The 26786-nt window shown below is 40.8% G+C and overlaps 1 protein-coding gene across 3 annotated transcripts in view; it reads left to right on the plus strand.

Moving 5' to 3' along the window:
• The first annotated feature begins 8971 nt into the window (after positions 1 to 8971).
• Positions 8972 to 26786, plus strand: part of LOC135548802 (glucocorticoid receptor-like) — a 95928-nt gene continuing 78113 nt past the window's right edge. The window contains exons 1-3 of one of the 3 annotated variants that reach the window (XM_064978734.1): positions 8972 to 9276; positions 10005 to 10293; positions 25522 to 26588. In XM_064978734.1, coding sequence (XP_064834806.1) covers positions 25531 to 26588 — 1058 coding nt within the window. In that variant the 5' untranslated portion in view covers positions 8972 to 9276; positions 10005 to 10293; positions 25522 to 25530. Of the gene's footprint in view, positions 10294 to 17343; positions 18124 to 25521; positions 26589 to 26786 lie in introns of those variants that run through there. The other 2 variants (XM_064978736.1, XM_064978735.1) reach the window with 2 other exon arrangements.

Below are 26786 nucleotides of genomic sequence, written 5' to 3' on the forward strand. Positions count from 1 at the left end.
AGAAACAGAGATCATCTGTTGAATCTGACAATTAATCTTGATGGTTGTACAGTCGTCTCAAATAAAACTGTGAAGAACCTCAGCGTTATTCTGAACCCTGATCTCTCTTTTGACAAACATATCAAGACTGTTTCAAGGACAGCTTTTTTCCATCTACGTAACATTGCAAAAAACAGAAACTTTACGTCCAAAAATGATGCAGAAAAATGTATCATGCTTTTGTCACTTCTAGGTTAGACTACTGCAATGCTCTACTTTCCGACTCCCTAGATAAAGCACTAAATAAACTTCAGTTAGTGCTAAACACAGCTGCTAGAATCTTGACTACAACCAAAAAATGTGATCATATTACTCCAGTGCTAGCCTTTCTACACTGGCTTCCTGTTAAGCCAAGGGCTGATTTCAAGGGTTTACTGCTAACCTACAAAGCATTACATGGGCTTGCTCCTAACTATCTTTCCGATTGGGCCCTGCCGTACATACCTACATGTACGCTACAGTCACAAGACGCAGGCCTCCTAACTGTCCCTAGAATTTCTACGCAAACAGCTGGAGGCAGGGCTTTCTCCTATAGAGCTCCATTTTTATGGAATGGTCTGCCTATCCATGTGATAGACTCGGTCTCAACCTTTACGTCTTTATTGAAGACTCATCTCTTCAGTAGGTCCTATGATTGAGTGTAGTCTGGCCCAGGAGTGTGAAGGTGAATGGAAAGGCACTGGAGCAACGAACCACCCTTACTGTCTCTGCCTGGCCGGTTCCCCTCTCTCCATTGGGATTCTCTGCCTCAAACCCTATCACAGGGGCTGAGTCACTGGCTTACTGGTGCTCCTTCATGCTGTCCCTAGGAGGGCTTCGTCACTTGAGTGGGTTGAGTCACTGACGTGTTCTTCCTGTCCGGTTTGGCACCCCCCTCGGGTTCTTGCCATGGGGGAGATGTTTGCGGGCTTTACGCTGCCTTGTCTCAGGATAGTAAGTTGGTGGTTGTCGATATCCCTCTAGTGGTGTGGGGGTTGTGCTTTGGCAAAGTGGGTGGGTTTATATCCTGCCTGTTTGGCCCTGTCCGGGGGTATCGTCGGACGGGGCCACAATGTCTCCTGACCCCTCCTGTCTCAGTCTCCAGTATTTATGCTGCAATAGTTTTTGCTGGGGGGCTACGGTAAGTCTGTTATATCTGGAGTATTTGTCCTGTATTATCCGGTGTCCTGTGTGAATATAAGTGCTCTCTCGCTCTCTCCGGCCTGATGACTCCTTGCTGTTCCCAGTCCACCTGGTCGTGCTGCTGCTCCAGTTTCAACTGTTCTGCCTGTGGCTATGGAACCCTGACCTGTTCACCGGACGTGATACCTGTCCCAGACCTGCTGTTTTCAACTCTTTAGAGACAGCAGGAGTGGTAGAGAAACTCTGAATGATCAGCTATGAAAAGCCAACTGACATTGTTGCACCCTCTACAACCACTATGATTATTATTATTTTACACTGCTGGTCATCTATGAACAGTTGAACATCCTGGCCATGTTATGTTATAATCTCCACCCAGCACAGCCAGAAGAGGACTGGCCACACCTTGTAGTCTGGTTCCTCTCTAGGTTTCTTCCTACGTTCTGGCCTTTCCAGGGAGTTTTTCCTAGCCACTGTGCTTCTACACCTGCATTGCTTGCTGTTTTGGGTTTTAGGCCGGGTTTCTGTACACACTTTCTGACATCAGCTGATGTAAGAAGGGCTTTATAAATTTGATTGAATTTGATCTCAACCTTGTTCTGAACACCTCCAAAACAAAGGTCATGTGGTTCGGTAAGAAGAATGCCCCTCCTCCCACAGGGGTTATTACTACCTCTGAGGGTTTAGAGCTTGAAGTTAGTCACCTCATACAATTCCATGGGAGTATGTCTAGACAGTGCACTGTCCTTCGTTCTTCTCTCAGCACATATCAAAACGGCAGGCTAAAGTTAAATCTAGACTATCCTCTATTGTAATCACTCCTCTTTCACCCCAGCTGCCAAACTAAACCTGACTCATATGACCATCCTACCCATGACAGATTATAGCGACATAAGGGTGCTCTCGAGCGGCTCGATATCCATTCAGCCATCAGATCTGCCAGCAATGCTCCTTATAGGACACATCACTGCACTCTGTACTCCTCTGTAAACTGGTCATCTCTGTATACCCGTCGCAAGACCCACTGGTTGATGCTTATTTATAAAACCCTCTTAAGCCTCACTCCCCCCTATCTGAGATATCTACTGCAGCCCTCATCCTCCACATACACACCGGTTTTGCCAGTCACATTCTGTTAAAGGTCCCCAAACCACACACATCCCTGGGTCAACCTGCAACAAACACTCAAACTGAATAGTAGACTCAGTCATGGACACTTACTGACAGTTGTGGCTGCTTTGCGTGATGTATTGCTGTCTCTACCTTCTTGCCCTTTGTGCTGCTGTCTGTGCTAAATAATGTTTGTACCATGTTTTATGCTGCTACTATATTGTTGCTACCATGCTGTGTTGTCATATGTCGCTGTCTTGCTATGTTGTTGTCTTAGGTCTCTCTTTATGTAGTGTTGTGTTCTCTCTTGTTGTGATGTGTGTCTTGTCCTATATTTATATTGTATTTATTTTAATCCCCGGCCCCGTAGGATGCCCTTTGCCTTTTAGTAGGCCATCATTGTAAATAAGAATTTGTTCGTAACTGACTTGCCTAGTTAAATAAAGGTCAAATTACATTTAAAAAAGTAGTGTCCCCATTTGTGACAGAACACTGAGCCAATCACAGTGCAACTAAAGAACAATATTACCAACCTCTATGCTCCACATTTTCCAGCTGGCTGCCCCACCACCACAGAAAGCACTGATCTAGGCTGAAACACTTGCATTTTGGAGCTGCCTTACTAAAGAAAGCAAAAAAGAGACCATGTTTGTATACAGCTTTATTAACTCAATTATGTGTTGTTGTTCTTTTACATAGTTTGCAAACTGATATGTGACACATATTAATGCCAAAATAACATGCAAAACAACAGGCTCTGCCCCGCCTGCCCTGAACGATGAGTCGCCACTGATGTAGTTACTCTTTCAGAGAGCGGAGAAAAATAAAAACAGCGCTCCAGATCCAGCTGGCATAGGTCTGATCCAGCTGGCATAGGTTTTGTTAATTTCCAGAGCGTTTTTGGCTGTGACCGTGCCCTTCGCCACCTATGTGAAGCTAGCCACAATAACAATTAAGTTCAATAGCGGAATAGCGCGTTGTATTCAAAAGAAAAGTCCCTAATTGAAATTGACGCAAATTATACAAATAGTGGAATCATATTTATACTATAATACTAAACAATGCTGGAATGTTATATAAATTCCACAACTACAATAATTAGTATATTTGGAGAAAAAAAATCTGTTGAAATCTCACTGTGAATGTATTAGACTTCAGAATTGCATTGGGGGCATACTTACATTTTACTGTAAGCCTTACCTATGGATTATGGATCCATGCAATGGGGTATAAGTCTACTCAGTGACACCCACGTAACACAACTCTGAAGATTTTTACACACATACTAGCGCTGTCGCTGTTGCAGGACTTTGACTGGGAAATCACCTTCCCAGGCAGCCTGTTGTGCGTATTGAATATTCATATTGTACTCTATAGCCTTACCTACTGATTAGAGGTGGGTGGGAGGAGCTATAGGAGGATGGGCTCATTCTAATGGCTGGAATGAAATACATGGAATGGAGTCAAACATGTGGATTCCAAATGTTTGTTTATGATACGGTTCCATTAATTCCATTCCAGCCATTACAATGAGCCCGTCCTCCTATAGCTCCTCCCACCAGCCTCCTCTGGTATGAATTGTGGCTCAGTGAAATGGGGTAACAGTCTACTACTCAGTGCCACCCACAAAACACAATTGTGAATTGTTTACACAAATATTAGTGTGGTCCCACTGGCCACAAACTGCTTGAATCAATGTTGTTAAAACGTATTTTGTTAACTAGTGTGACTTGTAATCTATGTGGAAAATACTCTTGATTTGATTTTTTTTTATCAAACTGTTGTTTTGAGGGTTAAATTTAAACCACAGAATTAGGTTATTATGGTATCCAAATTTTAACATACTTTATACAAGGTTTGTCTATGTTAAATTTGTACCAAGGTCACATGTTCAACGTTATATCCACTATCAGAAAAAACAATGGGCTGGACAGCACATCCTACTGGAGAAATTATCTATTTACACCTACTGTTGGTCTCCTATCCAGGGTTTTAACCAAGCCCAGCTTTGATATTTGTCACTGAGTATTACCTATGTGCTATCGTGAGAATGATTTGTTGAGAGATCTCCACTTAAAAAGTAAATAGACCACTGCGCCACTCAGGAGACCCTAAGGCACTGCACCTCAGTGCTAGCTGTGCCACTAGAGATGCTGGTTCGAGTCCAGGCTCTGTCGCAGCAGGCCGTGAACGGGAGACCCATGGGGTGGCGCACAATTGTTGCAGCGAAGGGACAAGACTGTAAATACCAATTGGATACCACAAAATTGGAGAGAAAAAGGGGTAAAAAATAAAATAAAATAAAAAATAAGAAAATATTACAAATGAGAAAAAAGTAAATAGAGTCACTGTTGCTATTATCACTATATTGATTAAATTCAACCCAGTATTCAACTGAAAATAGACAATACATATAGAACTAGGGATTCAAGCTCTGGTTGATTTTAACAATGATATTTCGTGATGTTGAATTGTTTGGTTGTCAACACAACCAAATATCAAAATTTTGAAGGAGATGTATCTTCTGCTTGGATAGTTAATTATACTGAACAAAAAATATAAACACAGCATGTAAAGTGTTGGTTACATGTTTCATGAGCTGAAATAAAAGATCCCAGAAATGTCCCATATGCACAAAAAGCTTAGTTCTCTCAAATGTTCTGCACACATTTGTTAACATCTCTGTTAGTGAGCATTATCTCATTTGCCAAGATAGTCCATCCATCAAACAGGTGTGCCATATCAAGAAGCTGATTAAACATCATGATCATTACAGAGGTGCACCTTGTGCTGGGGACAATAAAAGGCCACTCTAAAATGTGCAGTTTTGTCACACAACACAATGCCACAGAAGTTTTCAAGAAGCGTGCAATTGGCATGCTGACTGCAGGAATGTCCACCGGAGCTGTTGACAGAGAATTGAATGATCGTTTCTCTACCATAAGCCATTGTATAGAGAATTTGGTAGTACGTCCAACTGGCCTCACAACTGCAGACTACGTGTAACCACGCCAGCCCAGGACGTCCACATCCAGCTTCTTAACAGACGGGATCATCTGAGGCCAGCCACCCGGACAGCAGATGAAACTGAGGAGTATTTCTGTCTGTAATATAGCCCTTTTGTGGGGAAAAACTCATTCTGATTGGCTGAGCCTGGCTCCCCAGTGGGTGGGCCTATGCCCTCCCAGGCCCACCCATGGCTGTGCACCTACCCAGTCATGTGAAATCCATAGATTAGGGCTTAATGAATTTATTTGAATTAAAACCTCTACAGGATTGGTGGGTCCCCCATGGGACAGTTGAGCTAACATAGGCTAATGTGATTAGCATGAGGTTTTAAGTAACGCTGGAGTCCTGTGTTTAAGACATAAGGAAGTGGATGGCTGCAAATGTTCTACTTTTAAACTCGGACAAAACAGAGATGCTTGTTCTAGGTCCCAAGAAACAAAGAGACCATTGGTTGAATCTGACAATTAATCTTGATGGGTGTTACAGTCGTCTCAAATAAAATTGTGAAGGACCTTGGCGTTACTCTGGACCCTGAATTCTCTTTTGACGAACATATCAAGACTGTTCAAGTACAGCTTTTTTCCATCTACGTAACATTGCAAAAATCAGAAACTTTCTGTCCAAAAATTATACAGAAAAATGTATCCATGCTTTTGTCACTTCAAGGTTAGACTACTGCAATGCTCTACTTTCCAGCTACCTGGACAAAGAACTAAATAAACCTCAGTTAGTGCTAAACACAGCTGGTGCTCTTCCATGCCGTCCCTAGAAGGAGTGCGTCACTTCAGTGGGTTGAGTCACTGACGTGATCTTCCTGTCTGGGTTGGCGAATCCCCTTGGGTTGTGCCGTGGGGGAGATCTTTGCGGGCTCTACTCGGCCTTGTCTCAGGATGGTAAGTTGGTGGTTGAAGATATCCCTCTTGTGGTGTGTGGGCTGTGCTTTGGGAAAGTGGGTGGGGTTATATCCTGCCTGTTTGATCCTGTCCAGGCATATTGTCGGATGGGGCCACAGTGTCTCCCGACCCCTCCTGTCTCAGCCTCCAGTAGTTTTGCTGCGGTCGGTTGTGTCGGGGGGGCTACGGTCAGTCTGTTATATCTGGAGTATTTCTCCTGTCTTATCTGGTGTCCTGTGTGAATTTAAGTTCTCTCTCTCGCTCTCTCACTCACTCTCTCGCTATCGGAGGACCTGAGCGCTGGGACCATGCCTAAGTACTACCTGGCCTGATGACTCCTTGCTGCTCCAGTTTCAACTGTTCTGCCTGCGGCTATGGAACCCTGACCTGTTCCAGACCTGCTGTTTTCAACTCTCTAGAGACAGCAGGAGCGGTAGAGATTCTCTGAATGATCGGCTATGAAAAGCCAACTGACATTTCCTCCTGAGGTGCTGACCTGTTGTACCCTCAACATCCACTGGGATTATTACTATTTGACCCTGCTGGTCATCTATGAACATTTGAACATCTTGTCCATGTTCTGTTATAATCTCCACCCAGCACTGTCAGAAGAAGACTGGCCACCCCTCATAGTCTGGTTCCTCTCTAGGTTTCTTCCTAGGTTCTGGCCTTTCTAGGGATTCACCGTGCTTTTACACCTGCATTGCTTGCTGTTTGTGGTTTTAGGCTGGGTTTCTGTACAGCACCTTGAGATATCAGCTGATGTAAGAAGGGCATTATAAATACATTTTATTTGATGAGGTTGTAATTAACAAGAACATTTCCCAGGCCATAGACATATCTGATATTGGCAGAAAGCTTAAATTCCTGTTAATCTGACTGCACTGTCCAATTTACAGTAGCTATTACAGTGAAATAATACCATGCTATTGTTTGAGGAGAGTGGACAGTTTTGGACATTAAAACAAATTAGGCACACTTGGGGAGACTTGATACAACATTTTGAACAGAAATGCAATGGTTCATTGGATCAGTGTGCACACACACACTGCTGCCATCTAGTGGCCAAAATGTAAATTGCACCTGGGCTGGAATAATACATTAGGGCCTTTCTCTTGCATTTCAAAGATGGTACAAAAAATATATATGTATTATCTTTGACCATATCTGTGTTATATTATCCTATGTTAATTTCACATTTCCACAAACTTCAAAGTGTTTCCTTTCAAATGGTATGAAGAATTTGCATATCCTTGCTTCAGGTCCTGAGCTACAGGCAGTTACATTTGGGTATGTCATTTTAGGCGAAAATGGAAAAAAAGGGGTGGATCATTATATGAACTGTAACTCAGTAAAATCATTAAAAATGTTGCATTCATATTTTTGTTCAGTATAGTTTGGCTTTAATGCCAGTTTGTCTACAAATTAATAATTGATGTGATGGATTCAAATCTGCATCAAAAATCTAAGTTAAAGAATAGGAATAAAACAAATTACACTTGATTTAAAGTGCATATATTTTATATTTGATTTAGTCCTATTCTTAAACTTAGATTTTTGGTTGAGACGGTGACGTGGCATATAATGGAACTATCCAAGCAGAAGAGAAATCTCCTTCAAATGTTGACATTTGGTTGCTTTGACAACCAAACACAATGAATATATCACTTTTGAAATAACATAGATTTAGCCAATGAACTTGTTGACAAGTTAACAAATGAGATGTTGGATTCACATCTCCAACTTAACCAAAAATAAAAGTTAAAGAATGGGATTAAACCAGTAGCTCAGATGGAACTATCCAAGCAGTAGATACAGCGATTTTCAATTTTGATATTTGGTTGTGTTGTCAACCAAAAAGAATTCAATATTACTTTTGTAAAACAGTAAATAGCCTAAAGTTATCTTACAAACTAATGTAACATTCAACCTTAAAATAAGTAACACATCCATAGCCACATTTTCTTATGTAATCACCTGCATCATGTCTTTTTATTGTAATCTAAACTGCAATCCAGGTCATTTGGTTAAGATATTAGACAAAGCACAGTGTTAACACATTCATATGTTGTATAAATAAACTAAATATCTGACATTGTATTTGTATTGTATTCCCATTTTAACTTTTAGATGCTTAAAGGCATAGTGATAACACATTGGAAATTCAAGTGGGTGAATATAGGTTGTAATGTCATTGATTAAAGTCTCAACCAAATATGACCCAATTATTCATGTGAAAATTACATGATGTGCCCAGTAGGGTAGCTCTTATAGTGGAACTTTAACTGTGGGTAATCACCTCACTATCCAGTCTACTGTGCTTATTGACATTACAATATTAATGTTCAATACACATAGTAAGTTGACTGCTAAGCTAATGTGGCTAATTTCACAGTGGTTTCAGAGTTCTGAAATAAGAGTTAGATACTAATATTTGTCTAAACTCTACATAGTTGTGTTCTGTGGGTGTCACTATATAGGCAGATACTCAATTTCATAGATCCACAATCCATAGGTAAGGCCGTACAGTAAAATATAAGTATGCTCCCAATGCAATTCTGAAGTCTTATACATTCACAGTGTGAGTTAAACTTTTTTTTTTACTACTTAAAAAAAAACAAATTTACAAATTATTGCTTTTTGTTGAATTTCTATAATATTCCAACCTTGTTAAGCATTATTTAGTCAAAATATGGCGTGATTGCACTATTTGTATCCGCTTGCATGACGTTCAATGAAGGACCTTTTAATTTGAAGGCGAACCGCAAACGCCACTATTGTGACTAATCCTTATTGTGGCTTGCTTCACATAGGTCCCTTCGCCCCTATGTACATTTTATACGGACTTTGTTGCGCCATTGAAATGATTCGTGTTAGTCACCGTGTGCCGTGCTTTTGAAGTTTACACAATTGTACCCAATTTATGTCTCTATATAACGTTGTTAGTTTGTGTTTTAGAACAGCTCGCTTCACATACTGCAGTGTCACCTGGAGCGCGCCTCAAGGACGTCGTCTACAAAGTTTCTTTGCGTTGGAAGTTGAGTGGCTATAGCTAGCTAGGACTCTGTTTTCGTACTTATTGGCTAGCAATGTGTTGTCATTCGTAAGTAACATCAGATATGGTTTAACTCAATCATGAGTTATAATAACTAGTCATTATTGACAAACGTTAACAAAGTCCACGCTTTGAAAGGGAGTAGCTAGCAACCTAACGTCGCTACCATTGGTTATAGCTAGCGAAATTAGCTAACGTTGCATGTACGAGTTTGGCGTAACTTGATAAAGAGAGGCAATGTTACCAGTAATTGAATACACTTTAAAAGTGTTTTTCTATTTGCAAGTTAGCTTGTTTACTGAATACGTTATTTCTACATTGGCTTGAGAGGCTGTTAGATGCTGATTATGATTTTATACATTCTAATCAATTCCATACAACTATGTTTCAGGGCGGAATATTCTAATCATTCAATTAACAGATAATTCTCAAATAAGAGGCCAGCAGCCGTGTTTTTGTCAGCTTTTTAGAGTATAACGGTAGTCCTGTCTGTCTTTAGAGGGGCGTTTACCGCGAAGTGTCGAACTAGCCGCCCTTAATCTGTAACTACTGTAACGTTAACTGTAACTCGCCAGCTAGCTTGGATATTATGTAATGTCAATGAGTTTTCTACTGTACTGCATAATCGAATGCTGGTTATGTCAATTCTGCTGTCCATTTATAATTTATAGCTAACGAATTTATGTTAGTTTTTGCTTACTGTCTGAGTTAAGTAGATTGCTAGCAAAAATAGCTAACTTGACTGCATCCTGTTGGCTTCTTTTAACATTTGACAGCACCATACATAAACTGCAGCTAGCTACGTCACGTGAGCAAGGGAATAACAGCGCACGAGCTAGCAAGCTACATCAATACTTTTCCAACGGGGAATGCAGCAAATCATTCAGCGCTGCACGAGGAATATTTCCTGTGAAGACGGATTAGAAACCATAGAGCTCAGAAATTCAGCGTTGCACGAGGAATATTTCCTGTGAAGACGGATTAGAAGCCATAGAGCTCAGAATTCCAGCAAAGTCGAACTGAATGGATATGATCTAGTTTGGAAAACTCCCATGTCTGATTAAGGTAACATGTCGTCGAATGTGTGATTTGATTGCATCTTGTTGTATTTGGCAGCTATCTTGCATGATCTAGCTAGTTACAGCCATAAATCCCGTAACGTTACCTCATAACGTTACCAGATATTTTATTGTGCTATGATTCAGCTGTAAAGTAGTGTGACCCCTGTGCTCTCTTCTTTAGACGCCCTTCTTGTCCGTGTAAAAATTATGCGTCTCAGTAGAGCATTTTATCGCCATGTCGATCCCTGAGCCCATTGGTGATTTTATTAGCCACACAAAGCTTACAAGCTTCATGTACATACTTTAGTTTATATGATGTAATAATCACTTTTTCCTGTTTAACTTGATGCAATTCCCAGTCGCAGCCAATAGGTTGCACCACTGCGACCCTTCATATTTAGCTAGCGAGAGCAGGGGTCTTCAACCTTCTCTTTGCCAGGGACCCTTTCGCAGACAACCCCGGACCCCCTCCCCCCACCCACCGACACACATAATTGTTCACATCTTGTCTTATCGTCAGGTGAATGATAATGGAAAGGAGAAGTAATCAACATTTTAAAATGAATATATTTGGTAGATGGATTTCCCACATAATTGGAGCAAGTGTAAACGCTTACCTTTCTAGCAAATAGGCTGTTAATTCCAAACACATTTTTTGCTAAGAGCAGCTGTTTAGTTGGTTAGTCATGTTGCCGAAATTAATTTTCAAGAAAGATTCTCAGTCAGTGGCACTTGCTGCTCTGGTAGCCTATTATTGTGTACTGAAAAGTGACTTTGCTATAGGCCTATTTACTTTTTTGTTGGTGGCACTTTGATATCTTGATTATATGCAACTGTTTTTAAAGGGTAAATCCACAGGTGAAACAATAACAACGGTAGCCCCGCCTCTTTTGGTAAAAAGCTGAGGAATGGGCCTGGAGAAATGTAACCACTCCCAGATTAATAGACAGAGCTATGGCTGTAAGGACTGACCCTCCATTATTTACAAATAGTTGTTTTAACCATGTTATGAGGCTATACAGTGTTTGTTTACATTTACAATGTTTACAAACATTGGTGTAAAACAAGCTTATATTTTGAGTTTTCATGGAGTGTGACAGTTGAACTAAGCTCATGAGGCATAAGTTATATTCCTCACGAATCAAAGGATATATATTTACTCACTCTCTCTCTCTACCTGTCAAAAGTTTTAGAACACCTACTCATTCAAGGGTTTTCCTTTATTTTGACTTTTCTACATTGTAGAATAATAGTGAAGACATCAAAATTATGAAATAACACATAGAATCATGTAGTAACTAAAGTGTTAAATAAATCAAAATATATTTGAGATTCTTCAAAGTTGCCACCCTTTGCCTTAATGACAGCTTTGCACGCTCTTCGCATTCTCTCAACCAGCTTCATGAGGTAGTCACCTGGAATGCATTTCAATTAACAGGTGTGCCTTGTTAATTTATTTGAGTTTATTTATTTATTTGTTTGAGTCAATCGGTTGTGACAAGGTAGGGGGGGTAAATAGAAGATAGCCCTATTTGGTAAAAGACCAAGTCCATATTATGGCAAGAACAGCTCAAATAAGCAAAGAGAAATGACAGTCCATCATTACTTTAAGACATGAAGGGCTGTCAATGTGGAACATTTCAATAACTTTGAAAGTTTCTTCAAGTGCAGTCGCTAAAACCGTCAAGTGCTATGATGAAACTGGCTCTAAATGATGACCGCCACAGGAAAGGAAGATCCAGGGTTACCTCTTTAGCAGAGGATAAGTTCATTAGAGTTACCAGCCTCATAAATTGCAGCCCAAATAAATGCTTCACAGAGTTCAAGTAACAGACTCATCTCAACATCAACTGTTCAGTGGAGACTGTGTGAATCAGGCCTTCATGGTCGAATTGCTGCAAAGAAACCGCTACTAAAGGACACCAATAAGAAGACTTGCTTGGGCCAAGAAACATGAGCAATGGACATTAGACCTGTGGAAATTTTTCCTTTAGTCTTGAATCCAAAGTTGAGATTTTAGGTTCCAACCCCTGTGTCTTTGTGAGACGTGGTGCTGGTGATCTCTGCATGTGTATTTCCCATTGTAGAGCATGGAGGTGTTATGGCGTGGGGGTGCTTTTCTGGTGACACTGTCAGTGATTTATTTAGAATTCAAGGTACACTTAACCAGCATGGCTACCATAGCTTTCTGCAGCGATAAGCCATCCCATCTGGTTTGGGCTTAGTCCCACTATCATTTTCCCCCCCAACAGGACAGTGGCCCAACACACCTCCAGGCTGTGTAAGGGCTATTTTACCAAGGAGAGTGATGGAGTGCTGCATCGGATGACCTGGACTCCACAATCGCCGACCTCAACCAAATTGAGATGGTTTTTGGATGAGTTGGACTGCAGAGTGAAGGAAAAGCAGCCAGCAAGTGCTCTGCATATGTGGGTACTCCTTCAAGATTTTTGGAAAAGCATTCCTTGTGAAGCTGGTTGAGAGAATGCCAAGAGTGTGCAAAGCTGTCAAGGCAAAGGGTGGCTATTTTAAGAATCTCAAAACTAAAATATATTTTGATTTGTTTAACACATTATTTCTTATGTTATTTCAAAGTTGTGATGTAAAAAAAAACAACCTGAGTGTGTATGTATATATTCATATCCAAAAATAGACAAAGGGTCAATCAAAAGTGTGCACGTTTGAACATGTGTCCATTTTATCAGTGTGAATTAGATTGAGCAATAAAAGTCCCACTTTTTTTTTTCGTAGTCTTGGCTCCGCACTATGCAGCTGTTGCAAGAACATTTTTTTTCCCACTGGCTGTCCACTGGTTTCAAAAACAATGATTGCTAGGCAGCTTAAACTTCTTGAATTCAACCATTATTGGGTCCAAATACACATTTAGATTTGTGACCAGCCATCCACAACCACCACAATCCGTAACGTGCAAATAGCTAAATGAGAGCTGCAGTGTGATTCACATCAATGCGCTTTGTAGATATCAATAATAACTGAGAACCGTATCGCCGCAGGATACACCACTGCAGTCATCCTTACCTCCAAGCGTTTATTCAAGTTGGATAATATTTGTATACCGACAGCAGTTGCACCATTGGAAGACTTAGCTTGGACTGTAGCCTAAAAAAGCCTATTCCTGCTCTTTTCCCACAATCCATCAAACACATTTGGTGTGCCATCATCATAATCTCTGACTTGTGGTCAGACTCATTTAGGTGGAACGAACTTAAACTTGCTCCTTTTTTTCCAATGCTGATTTGAATTTAATTGAAACAGAAGGGACAAAGATTTTGTTTAAACTGGAGATTTAAATGATGATGGCGAATCCTCCTGGTTTATCGACCTTGCCATCGTACTGAACTATTTCCCAACTGCGCTTCACAGAAGGACAGTTTTTAAATGTGCCAATTAAGATTTACATTTTGATTGGTCTGGTAAGTTCGTTTTCTTCAACTCGTGTTGAGAGTTTGAGTTTCTAACCATTTCAATGTGTGGACCATGGTCTCACATCTTTTAGTCTGATATATTAATTCTTAGCGAGTCCTTTTAAGCACTCTGGTCAGAAAGGGCGGTTCCATCACGCTGACGAGCTCTCCGACCTCATTTGGGGCGTGGCTACTTAATGTGTTAAGTATACGATTAGAAGTTCTCTTATACCTCCTAAAATCAAATTCCTAACTTAACAAAAATAGTTTTACCCATTTTCATATCTCAGACAACGTATTGGATGGAAACTTGACAGCATGAGGGGGTTTCCGTCCTAAGTTACAGTATTTGGTTCATACAGTTTTTAATGACCTCGCCAAATGAAAAGTAATATGACATTGGTCAGCAGGGACCTAAAGAATATTCTTAACATTCCTATATTAGCAGCATTGTTCAAATATTAACTTTTGGATGGTAGTTTTGGCAGCAGGTCGTCTGTAGACAAGGACATTCCTTTACCAATACTGAAGAGCAAGGGGGAGATTCCCCTTCTGCCTATGTTATGACAGAGTGTTAACCTGTTGCGTCGCGCAATCCTGGATCCGGGATTCTATTTATAGCCTCAAGCTCATTAGCATAACGCAACGTTAACTATTCATGAAAATCGCAAATGAAATGAAATAAATATATTTGCTCTCAAGCTTAGACTTTTGTTAACAACACTGTCATCTCAGATTTCCAAAATATGCTTTTCAACCATAGCTAAACAAGCATTTGTGTAAGAGTATTGATTGCTAACATAGCTATAAGCCTAGAATTCAGCCAGCAACATTTTCACAAAAACAAGAAAATAATTCAAATAAAATCATTTACCTTTGAAGAACTTCAGATGTTTTCAATGAGGAGACTCAGTTAGATAGCAAATGTTCAGTTTTTACCAAAAAAATATTATTTGTGTAGGAGAAATCGCTCCGTTTTGTACATCACATTTGGCTACCGAAACGAACCGAAAATTCAGTCACCAACAACGTCAAACTTTTTCCGAACTCCATAATATTGACCGAAACATGGCAAACGTTGTTTGGAATCAATCCTCAAGGTGTTTTTTCACATATCTCTTCATTGATATATCGTTTGTGGAAGCCTGCTTTCTTCTCTGAATTCCATGGAAAAATACTTGCAGCTGAGGTTTGCGCACCAATTTCGGCGCAGGACACCGGGCGGACACCTGGTAAATGTGGTCTCTTATGGTCAATCTTCCAATGATATGTCTACAAATACGTCACAATGCTGCAGACACCTTGGGGAAACGACAGAAAGGGCAGACTCATTCCTCTCGCATTCACAGCCATATAAGGAGACAATGGAAAACGGAGCCTCAAAAATCCTGCTCATTTCCTGGATGCCGTTTCATCTTGGTTTTGCCTGTAGCTCACGTTCTAGGGCACGCACAGAAAATATCTTTGCAGTTCTGGAAACGTCACTGTTTTCTTTCCAAAGCTACCAAATATATGCATAGTCGCATCTTTTTGTGACAAAATATTGCGCTTAAAACGGGCACGTCTTTTTATCCAAAAATGATATAGCGCCCCTAGAGTTTCAAGAGGTTAATGGTGTCAGAACATTATCAAAATGTTGTTTGTTGTTGGCAGAAATGCTTTCTTAAACGTGAACTTTCATGTGCCTTAAACTTGTATGCCATCTTTTAAATACAAATAAAATTGTTCAATTACGAGCCTTGTTGGTTAACTTCTTACGTCGAGCAATCCCGTATCCGGGAGCGTAATCAGCCTCAAGCTCATTAGCATAACCCAACGTTAACTATTCATGAAAATCGCAAATGAAATGAAAGAAATATATTCACTCACAAGCTTAGCCTTTTGTTATTAACACTCATCTCAGATTTTCAAAATATGCTTTTCAACCATAGCTACACAAGCATTTGTGTAAGAGTATTGATAGCTAGCATAGCATTAGCCTAGCATTCAGCAGGCAACATTTTCACAAAAACAAGAAAAGCATTCAAATAAAATCATTTACCTTTGAAGAACTTCGGATGTTTTCGAGGAGACTCTCAGTTAGATAGCAAATGTTCAGTTTTTCCAAAAAGATTATGTGTAGGAGAAATCGCTCCGTTTTGTTCATCACGTTTGGCTCAGAAAAACCCCCCGAAAATTCAGTCAGTACAACGCCAAACTTTTTTCCAAATTAACTCCATAATATCGACAGAAACATGGCAAACGTTGTTTAGAATCAATCCTCAAGGTGTTTTTCACATCTATTCGATGATAAATCATTCGTGGCAGTTGGCTTTCCCCTCTGAAGCAAATGGTAAAATGCACGCAGCTGGAGATTACACAATTTTGACGGAGGACACCAAGCGGGCACCTGGTAAATGTAGTCTCTTATGGTCAATCTTCCAATGATATGCCTTCAAATACGTCACAATGCTGCAGACACCTTGGGGAAACGACAAAGTGTAGGCTCATTCCTGGCGCATTCACAGCCATATAAGGAGACATTGGAACACAGTGCCTTCAAAATCTGGGCCATTTCCTGTTTAAAATTTCATCTTGGTTTTGCCTGAAACATCAGTTCTGTGGCACTCGCAGAAAAATATCTTTGCAGTTTTGGAAACGTCAGTGTTTTCTTTCTAAAGCTGTCAATTATATGCATAGTCGAGCATCTTTTCGTGACAAAATATCTTGTTTAAAACGGGAACGTTTTATTATCCAAAAATTAAAAGAGCACCCCTTATATCGAAGAAGTTAAGCCACATAAAAAGGCCGCAACCTTCCCACTAGCCATGATTGGCTGAGATGATGTGTGGGCTGGACATACAGAGAGAGGAGTTCGGATTGGTCTGCCCTATTGAAGCCTTTTTGCGTTGGTCAGTCTGTTCGCTATCATGTCGAACGTGGCTTTAAAAAAAATATAGCTGCATAAGTGTTGCTCTTCACTTTCTGGAGGATTGAGTTTTGAGATCAGTGGAATTAGAGTATGATAGCCAAAGAGCTGGGACAACACCTGCTTCAGGATTATGTCTTGAAACTAAGGGCATTTGTGTCATGGATCCGTGACAGGGAGACGCGTCCAACATGCATGATTATGTATACAGGTAAGATGGTCTAGCTATCTACATTTTCAGATATTACACGTTTCTAATTTTGACAGTGGTTTTGTTTCAAGCTAAAGTGTATATTAGCTAGTGTTAGCTGGCTGGCCCGTTAGCTAACGTGATGTGTGTGTGCTCTCACATGTTTACCTAGCGATGTTCATTGTTTACCTAGGTAGCTAGCTACGTCTTAAGCTAAAGTGTACAACACCAGTTGAATATGTCCGGTGTCAGTAAACATTGGCTAAAAAGCATAATGAAATTGTTGCCTGCAGAGTTGGTTAGGCTGTTTTCAAGTTATCCAGAGGTAAACCAATCAACGACCAGAGCGTCAAGTGTGTGTGCTCTGAAAGCAAGGAGATAGATGGGTGGGGCTAAAGCTCAAGAGGGTGTGAACGATGCTGAATGAGTGTACACGACGAGCTTTCTCAACACGTCATTTATCAACTTTCAAAGCAGAATTACTTTCCCATTGTTCCTCAAATACCGTGTATGATATACCATGTTGTAGTCTACTTTTATCCAATGTAAAAAATATATATTTTTAAAAATGATAATGTTGTTACTCCAGGTGGTGAGTCACAAATCATTATAGACTTATTCTAAAACAGAATATTATCTCCTCAATCTACACGCAATACCCCAAAGTGACAAAAAACAGATACCTTATTTACATAAGTATTCAGACCTTTTGCTAGGAGACTTGAAATTGAGCTCGGGTGCATCCTGTTTCCGTCGATCATCTTGAATGCTTCTACAACTTGATTGGAGTCCACCTGTGGTAAATTAAATTGATTGGACAGGATTTGGATGATTTCTTTAAAAAAATTTAGTCAAATGTGTTTTTTGGGGGGAAGAAATGCCTTCTGGAACGTGTGAACTTTCATGTGCCTTAATAACAAACTTGTATGCCAGCTGTTAAATTACGAGCCTAGTTGGTTTAGCCACAGACAAAGTCAGCAACCTTCCCACTAGCCATGATTGACTGAGATATTGAGTGGGCTGGACATTCCGAGAGGAGTTCGGATTAGTCTGCCATGTAGCACGTTGGAGCTGGTCAGTATGTGTAGGTAATCCTGTCTAACGTGGCTTAAAAAAATTGTATTCCATAATAGAACTGTGTAAGTGTTGCTCTCCACTTTTTTGAGGACCGAGTTTTGAAATCAGTGGAATTACAGTATGATAGCTAAGGAGATGGAGAACACCTGTCTCCGGATTACATCTTCAAAGTGAGGGCATCCGCAACCATAGCGTCCGTGACAGAGAGGGAGAAGCCTCCATCTATGTATACAGGTAAGATAGTCTAGCTTTCTACCTTTTCAGATATTACACTTCTAATTTTGTCAGTCGTTTTCATTTCAAGTTAGTGTACTCTTAGCTAGCTGGCTTGCAAGCTAACGTTACGTATTCTAATATTTGTATCTCGGAGCCATTTGCTTTGCTAGTTATAGCCTAGTGTTAGCTAGCTAACATTGAACCTGGTTGGTTAGCTACCTGCAGATTCATGCAGGGTAGTAACGACATGAGTTGGGATTATGGCTCATAACATAAAACCAGCCTAACCAGCTCTGCTAGGGTGAGCAAAATGGTCAGAGTTAGCTGCTCTCTCATTTGTGTCTGTAAGTAGCTATTAAGCTAGCGAATGTTAGCTTGGGTGTTTGACTGCCGGATCAACCCTTTGAGATGGCTGGGGCTAAAACTTAAGAGTGTGTGAATGATGCTGAATTGGTGTGAACAAAGAAGAGCTCTCCAATAGGTGTACCAAAACATTCAAAGGAGATGGTTGTCCTTCTGGAAGGTTCTCCCATCTCCACAGAGGAACTCTGGAGCTCTGTCAAGGTGACCATCAGGGTCTTGGTTACATCCCTGGCCGAGGCCCTTCGCCAATTGCTCAGTTTTGCCGGGTGGCCAGCTGCTTTAAGAATAGAGGAGGCCACTGTGCTCTTGGACCTTCAATGCTGCAGAAATGTTTTGGTACCCTTCCCTAGATCTGTGCCTCGACACAATCTTGTCTCGGAGCTCTATGGACTATTCCTTTGACCTCATGACTTGATTTTTGCTCTTACATGCACTGTCAACTGTGGGACCTTATATAGTAAGGTGTGTGCCTTTCCAAATCATGTCCAATCAATTGAACTTACCACTGCTGGACTCCAATCAGGTTGTAGAAACATCTCAAAGATGATCAATGGAAACAGGATGCACCTGAGCTCAATTTTGAGTCTCATAGCAAAGGGTCTGAATACTTATGTAAATAAAATATTTCTGGAGAAAAAATGAGGGCATACATCTGTAGATGGAGGGAACAAAAATAAATGTCAATTTTAGAATAAAGCTGTAATGTAATAACTTTTCAGAAGCACTGTAAATGGATAGGGTTACTATTTATTTCTCAGCTTTCCTAATATTAAGCACATTGCTTATCTTTACAACAGGAGTATAGCCTACCTGGCTGGTATGAAAATATGCTTATCGCCTACTACCATGTGTGCATTGCTGTGCTTATAATGTGAAGAAATAGTCTAATAGTTTATCAACATTTTGAGCTAATTGTTATCTGTTGCATCAGCCACGTTGCATAACAGCAAAGAGCAGCTGTTTTTGAGTGAGTTCGATCAGTTTTTATTCAACACTTTTACAAAACATAAAATGTGCCCCCTACCTCCACTCGCACTACAACCAGCACTGCAGCTGCAATGAATTAGTAGCGAAGTGTAATGTTCCCTCTAAGCTGCGAGCTTGCCTTGGACTACCGTGCAGAATAAGTATCAGCCTGCTCAGAGAAGCACGGGATTGAACGTCGCTCAACTTTCTAGTCTTATTCATCCAAGCTACTCAATACTGCCCCCCATTCCCAAAGAAGTTAAGTAGCCAATAGGTAGAGGGTATCATCATTTGTCTGATTCTCTGTAATAATGATTTGGGAATAATAATGCATTTTATTTTGGTTTCTTATATCAAACATCACAACATTTTTCAGTCACCACCTTGTCCTAAGGACAAGTGTGTAAACAGGTTAATATCAAGCCCTGCATGTTTTTTGCAAGTCTCTTGGAATGTAAGCCTACATTGACACCATACATTGGCTGCTACTGTAGGCTGAATGATAGAACAGCTATTTCCATGTTAATGTTATGGGATGCATTTTTCTCCATTTGTTTTTGATGTGAACCCTTTGGAATTACCTGGATTTCTGCATAAATCGGTCATCAAATTTGATCTGATCTTTTTACAGGCCACAACAATAGAAAAACAGTCTGCTTAAACTAATAACACACAAATTATTGTATTATTCTTGTCTATATTGAATATATCATTTAAACATTCACAGTGTAGGTTGGGAAAAGTATGTGAACCCCTAGGCTAATGACTTCTCAAAAGCTAATTGGAGTCAGGAGTCAGTTAGCCTGGAATCCAATCAATGAGACGATGTTGGTTAGAGCTGCCTTGCCCTATAAAAAACAGTTTTCTATTCACAAGAAGCATTGTCTGATGTGAACCATGCCTCGATCAAAAGAGATCTCTGAAGACCTAAGATGAAGAATTGTAGACTTGTATAAAGCTGGAAAGGGTTACAAAAGTATCTCTAAGCCTTGATATTCATCAATCCACAGTAAAAAAAAATTTGTCTGTAAATGGAGAAATTTCAGCACTGTTGCTACTCTCCCTAGGAGTGGCCGTCCTGCAAAGATGAATGCAAGAGCACAGCGCAGAAGGCTGAGCTTAAGAAGAATCTTGGAGTGCCAGCTAAAGACCTCCAGAGATGCTAACATCTCTGTGGATGAGTTTACGATATGTAAAACACTAAACAAGAATGGTGTTCATGGGAGGACACAACCAAGAAGCCACTGCTGCACGTCTGAAGTTCGCAGAAGTGCACCTCGATGTTTCACAGCGCTACTGGCAAAATATTCTGTGGACAGATGAAACTACATCGCAGTTGTTTGGAAGGAACACCCAACACTGTGTGGAGAGAAAAAAAGGCACCGCACACCAACATCAAAACCTCATCCCAACTGTAAACTATTGTGGTGGAGCATCATGGTTTGAGGCTACTTTGCTGGCTCAGGGCCTGGGCAGCTTGCTATCATCGAGGGAAAAATGAATTCCCAAGTTTACCAAGACAGTTTGCAGGAGAAAGAAGTTGGGTGAAGCAACAGGACAACGAACCAAAACAGAAGTAAAGCCATTCTGTTGATTTACTTCTAACAGAAGAAAATATGCCTGACCTCAGCACGATTTTGAGATGCCATGGCATGACCTCGAGCAGTTCACACCAGACATCCCAAGAATATTGCTGAACTGGGGCGGCAGGGTAGCCTAGTGGTTAGAGCGTTGGACTAGTAACCGGAAGGTTGCATGTACAAACCCCTGAGCTGACAAGGTACAAATCTGTTGATCTGCCCCTGAACAGGCAGTTAACCCATTGTTCCTAGGCCCTCATTGAAAATAAGAATTTGTTCTTAACTGACTTGCCTGGTTAAATAAAGGTAAAAAAAAAAAACTGAAACAGTTTCGTAAAGCCGTTGTGCAGGTCTGATTCCCAACTACAGAAAATGTACTGCAAAATTATCTATAACAAGTCAGCTTATGGTAGAGTAATGAACATTCAATTGTCTTGCAACCACTCTGGTGGACATTTCTGCAGTCACCATGCCAATTCCACGCTCCCTCAAATCTTGAGACATCTCTGGCAGTGACAAAACTGCACATTTTTAAAGTGGACTTTTTATTATCACCAGCACAAGCTGCACCTGTGATCATGCCGTTTAATCAGCTTCTTGATATACCACACTTGTCAGGTGGATGGATTATCTTGGCAAAGGAGAAATGCTCACGACCAGAGATGTAAACAGATTTGGGCACAAAATGTGAGAAAAGCTTTTTGTTCCTATGGGACATTTTTCAGATTTTTCTTTCAGCTCATGAAATATGGGACCAACACTTTGCATCTTTCATTTTATATTTTTGTTCAGTGTATACAGTGGTGTAAAAGTACTTTAAAGTAGTCCTTAAGTTGTTTCTGGTTGGTATTTGTATTTTACTATTTATATTATTGACAACTTTTACATCACAACATTCCTAAAGAAAATAATGTACTTTTTTACTCCATACATTTTCCCTGACACCCAAAAGTACTTGTTACATTTTAAATGATTAGCGGGACAGAAAATAGTCCAATTCACACACTTATCAAGAGAACATCCCTAAAGCCTCTGATCTGGTGGACTCACGATACACAAATGCTTTGTAAATAAAGTCTGCGTGTTGGAGTGTGCCCCTGGCAAGCCGTAAAAAAAAGAATATTAATTGAATTGTGCCGTTTTGCTTATTTTAATATAAGGAACCTTTTTACTAAAGTAGTATTTTACTGGGTGACTTTTATTTGAGTCGTTTTCTATTAAGGTATCTTTTACTTTTTCTCAAGTATGACAATTCGGTGCTTTTTCCACAACTGAGTTTATATTGTATGTTATGGAAGTGTACAGACACATTTTGCGATTTCGCTTGCAGTGTTGTTCCTATATTAATATAGCATGCTAGCTGTTCCTGTAAACTCTTCCAGTCATTCTGCTAACGCTAGTTAGCAATGGCTCGCAAAAATGCATTCAACTTCCTTCAAACTGCACGCAGAGACATTAAAAATTGTATTCATGAGTTCATCTGACTCTGGGATAGTAGAAAAGGGTCATAATTGTCAAAATGTCGCACTATCCCGTGTTGAGTTGGTGTATATTTGTAGCAAAGAGAGCGAGCAGTGGTGCGAATGTGATCCACGAGCATACAGTTACCACTTGCTCCTTATCTCCCTCCCTACAGTGTAGTGGCGGCCATCAGTTATATTTCAGATGGTGTCAACATAATTACATTTTCATGCATTTTAGAGTAGAATGTCTTTTTTTTGTCCTGTGTGGCTCAGTCGGTAGAGCATGGCGCTTGCAACGCCAAGCATCGTGGGTTCGATTCCCGCTGGGGCCACCCATATGTAAAAGTAGTGGCCCCAGCCGACTTGTAAGTCGCTTTGGACAAAAGCGTCTGCTAAATGGGATATATTATTATATTAGAGAGCCTTCCAGCAATGATATCACTAACCCCATCTTTTGCCACCACTGCTGGAAAAAAATCCTAAAAGAAACTGACTTGAGCTGTGTTTAAATACTCATACTAACTGCACCAACAGTACTATTTGTGACATAGTGGGGCAAACAAAGTATTTAGTCAGCCACCAATTGTGCAAGTTCTCCCACTTAAAAAGATGAGGCCTGTAATTTTCATCATGGGTACACTTCAACTACGACAGACAAAATGAGATTTTTCTTTCCAGAAAATCACATTGTAGGATTTTTAATGAATTTATTTGCAGATTATGGTGGAAAATAAGTATTTGGTCAATAACAAGTTTCTCTCAATACTTTGTCATTGCCAACAAAGTGTATAGAACAGAGGTCAAATGTTTTCTGTAAGTCTTCACAAGGTTTTCACACACTTGCTGGTATTTTGGCCCATTACTCCATGTAGATCTCCTCTAGAGCAGTGACGTTTTTGGGCTGTTGCTGGTCTATATGGACTTTCAACTCCCTTAAAGATTTTCTATGGGGTTGAGATCTGGAGACTGGCTAGGCCACTCCAGGACCTTGAAATGCTTGTAACGAAGCCACTCCTTTCTTGCCCGGGCGGTGTGTTTGGGATCATTGTCATGCTGAAAGACTCAGACATGTTTCATCTTCAATGCCCTTGCTGTCTGGAAGGAGGTTTTCACTCAAAATCTCACGATACATGGTCCCATTCATTCTTTCCTTTACACGGATCAGTTGTCCTGGTCCCTTTGCAGAAAAACAGCCCCAAAGCATGATGTTTCCACCCCCATGCTTGACAGTAGGTATGGTGTTCTTTGGATGCAACTCAGCATTCTTTGTCCTCCAAACACGACGAGTTGAGTTTTTACCAAAAAGTTACATTTTGGTTTCATCTGACCATATGACATTCTCCCAATCTTCCTCTGGATCATCCAAATGCTCTCTAGCAAACTTCAGACGGGCCTGGACATGTGTCCCCCTGCTTAAGCCAGTACGTCTGGCACTGCAGGATTTGAGTCCCTGGCGGCGTAGTGTGTTACTGATGGTAGGCTTTGTTACTTTGGACCCAGCTCTCTGCAGGTCATTCACTAGGTCTGTGTGGTTCTGGGATTTTTGCTCACCATTCTTGTGATCATTTTGACCCCATGGGGGGAGATCTTGCGTGGAGCCCCAGATCGAGGGAGATTATCAGTGGTCTTGTATGTCTTCCGTTTCCTAATAATTGCTCCCACAGTTGATTTATTCAAACCAAGCTGCTTACCTATTGCAGATTCAGTCTTTCCAGCCTGGTGCAGGTCTACAATTTTGTTTCTGGTGTCCTTTGACAGCTCTTTGGTCTTGGCCATAGTGGAGTTTGGAGTGTGACTGTTTGAGGTTGTGGACATGTGTCTCTTTATAAGGATAACAAGTTCAAACAGGTGCCATTAATACAGGTAACGAGTGGAGGACAGAGGAGCCTCTTAAAGAAGAAGTTACAGATCTGTGAGAGCCAGAAATCTTGCTTGTTTGTAGTTGACCAAATACTTATTTTCCACCATAATTTGCAAATAAATTCATTAAAAATCCTACAATGTGATTTTCTGGATTTCCCCCCCCCCCCTCATTTTGTTTGTCATAGTTGAAGTGTACCTATGATGAAAATTACAGGCCTCATCTTTTTAAGTGGGAGAACTTGCACAATTGGTGGTTGACTAAATACTTTTTTGCCCCACTGTAGTCATATTAAGGATATAGTTAGTATGCCAAAAGTCCCCGGATGTCGTACTACGTTCGCCAAAATACAAAGTATACAAGCAGTGGACACTTTCCATGCTTTTAGGGCCCATAATGCAATTCTAAAGAAAATGGGCTTGTCTTTACATCGTTTTCAGATTTGAAGAAAATGTCGGAAAATATGCAGCCGAAATGTAACGAGAGCGGATACAAATTAATTTTCTCTGAAACCCCACCAAGCAAGACTTGTTGTTTGTTTTGCAGTATGTTGGCCATGGATTAACATGAACAAAGGGTCCAATCACTCATATCCTTTTAGAAATGGCAAAGCTTTCGATATACTGATGCAGATCTTTAGATGTTGTACTTATTCAATTGTATAATTCCAAACTTTGTCCGCAACGTTATATTCCATTTTGTTAGACTTAAGTGATATTTTTCCGTGTGCGAGCATGCGCGCGCTTTCTCTTTCCCATAGTGGTGATATGAGAAAAGAAAAAGCATGCTCATGCTTGCATACAGAAAAACATCGCTTGAGTCTAACAAAATGGACGTAAAATATTTATGTAAATGTAAACACTGTTTCAAATGTCTATAGGCTACACCTCTGATTTCTCGATTGAAGGTATTTTTTGCTAGTTTTATTGGTGGTCATGACATGTAGCTACAACATTGGAATATTATTTACACTGCTGTCATATTGTCAGTCATGTAGAAGCCAGGAGAGATGTGATCATATGGTTTAAAGATCAAATATGTGCGTTGAAATGATTGCATAGTAAATAACAATGTACCCATTTTAAATTCAGACAATTTATTTTTAATCAGTCTGTTGCCGTTTTAAAATTTAATTACAAGCACTTTCTAAACCAGTGCTTTCATCCTTGTGTGTGTCATGCAGGATCAAGAAATGGATAACCAGGACAAGAGCTTAGAGAGAGGTGAAGAGGGAAGCTTCTCGGTTAACGCAGGCAGTTCCAAGTCCACCACATTAACTTCAGTGATGCATTTGCCTGGCTCCACACCCCAGCCTCCAGCCAGAGACTCCTGTAACGGACTGAATGTCACTAAGATTCAGGGTGAGCTCTCCACAGCAGGGACAACCTCCATTGGACTCCCTATAGAGGAGGCTGAAGTGAAGTTAATGGGCAAGGCCCTGAGAATGCAGAATGCACAGAAACAGCAGCAGAATCAACAGCAGCAGCTGTTTGAGAACTTTGCTCTGTTGGAGGAGAGCATTTCAGATTTTAATCGATCCAACACCCCAGGGAGCTCCGTACTTGGATGTTCTAATTACCTTCTCCCTCTGAAAACTGAGGACTTTTCACCAATGGATAAGGACAGGCTTGACATGGAGACGGTCAGCTTTGGACAGTCACTGAAGGACTTGGATGTCAACGAGAGGCTCCTTGGTGACAATACGCTGGACATTCTGCGGGATTTGGACTTGCCTGGCTCTCTGTCTGACCTAAATGAGTTTTACCTGGCTGACGAGGCCGCTTTCCTTTCCTCCCTGTCAGTGGATGATGCCCTGCTCGTTGAAGGCAACATGGAAACCAAGCCCATAGTCAGTAGCAGTGGGGGAAACTGTAAAAATGTGAATGGTGTGGGGCAGCAACTGGGCCCAGGGATCTCCATGTCTGTCATCAAGACCGAGAAGGACTCTGACACCTCCTTCATCCAGCTTTACACCCCAGGGGTAATCAAGCAGGAGAATGAGCGCCAGAGCTACTGTCAGATATCCAGCCTGGACATACCTGGTACCCACAGCTCGGTGGGCTCCATGAGTGGGCCGAGTTACCACTACAGCGCAAACACATCGACGGCAGTGTGCGTACAGCAGGATCAGAAGCCTGTCTTTGGCCTGTATCCACCACTGCCCTCAGTCAGTGATGGCTGGAACAGAGGCCAGGAATTTGGGGATGGATCAGGGATGTCAACTCCATCTTTTCCTGTCAGCTTCAGCAGGTAAGTCACTTATTACAAATAGTTTAATGTACTGTGTGCACTTTTGAATGATTTAACATTGCATGATTTATGAATAAGGAATGATTTTAGGAATATAAATAGATTTTTATTTGAACATCCCTGAATCTGAAACATCCTTGCATTTGTCAATGTGAGTCAGAGTAGACCGGGCGCGTTGTCAGCTGGGAGGCCATATTT

This window comes from Oncorhynchus masou, chromosome 11 (genome assembly GCF_036934945.1).
Source record: "Oncorhynchus masou masou isolate Uvic2021 chromosome 11, UVic_Omas_1.1, whole genome shotgun sequence".
NCBI classification, from domain to species: Eukaryota; Metazoa; Chordata; class Actinopteri; order Salmoniformes; family Salmonidae; genus Oncorhynchus; species Oncorhynchus masou.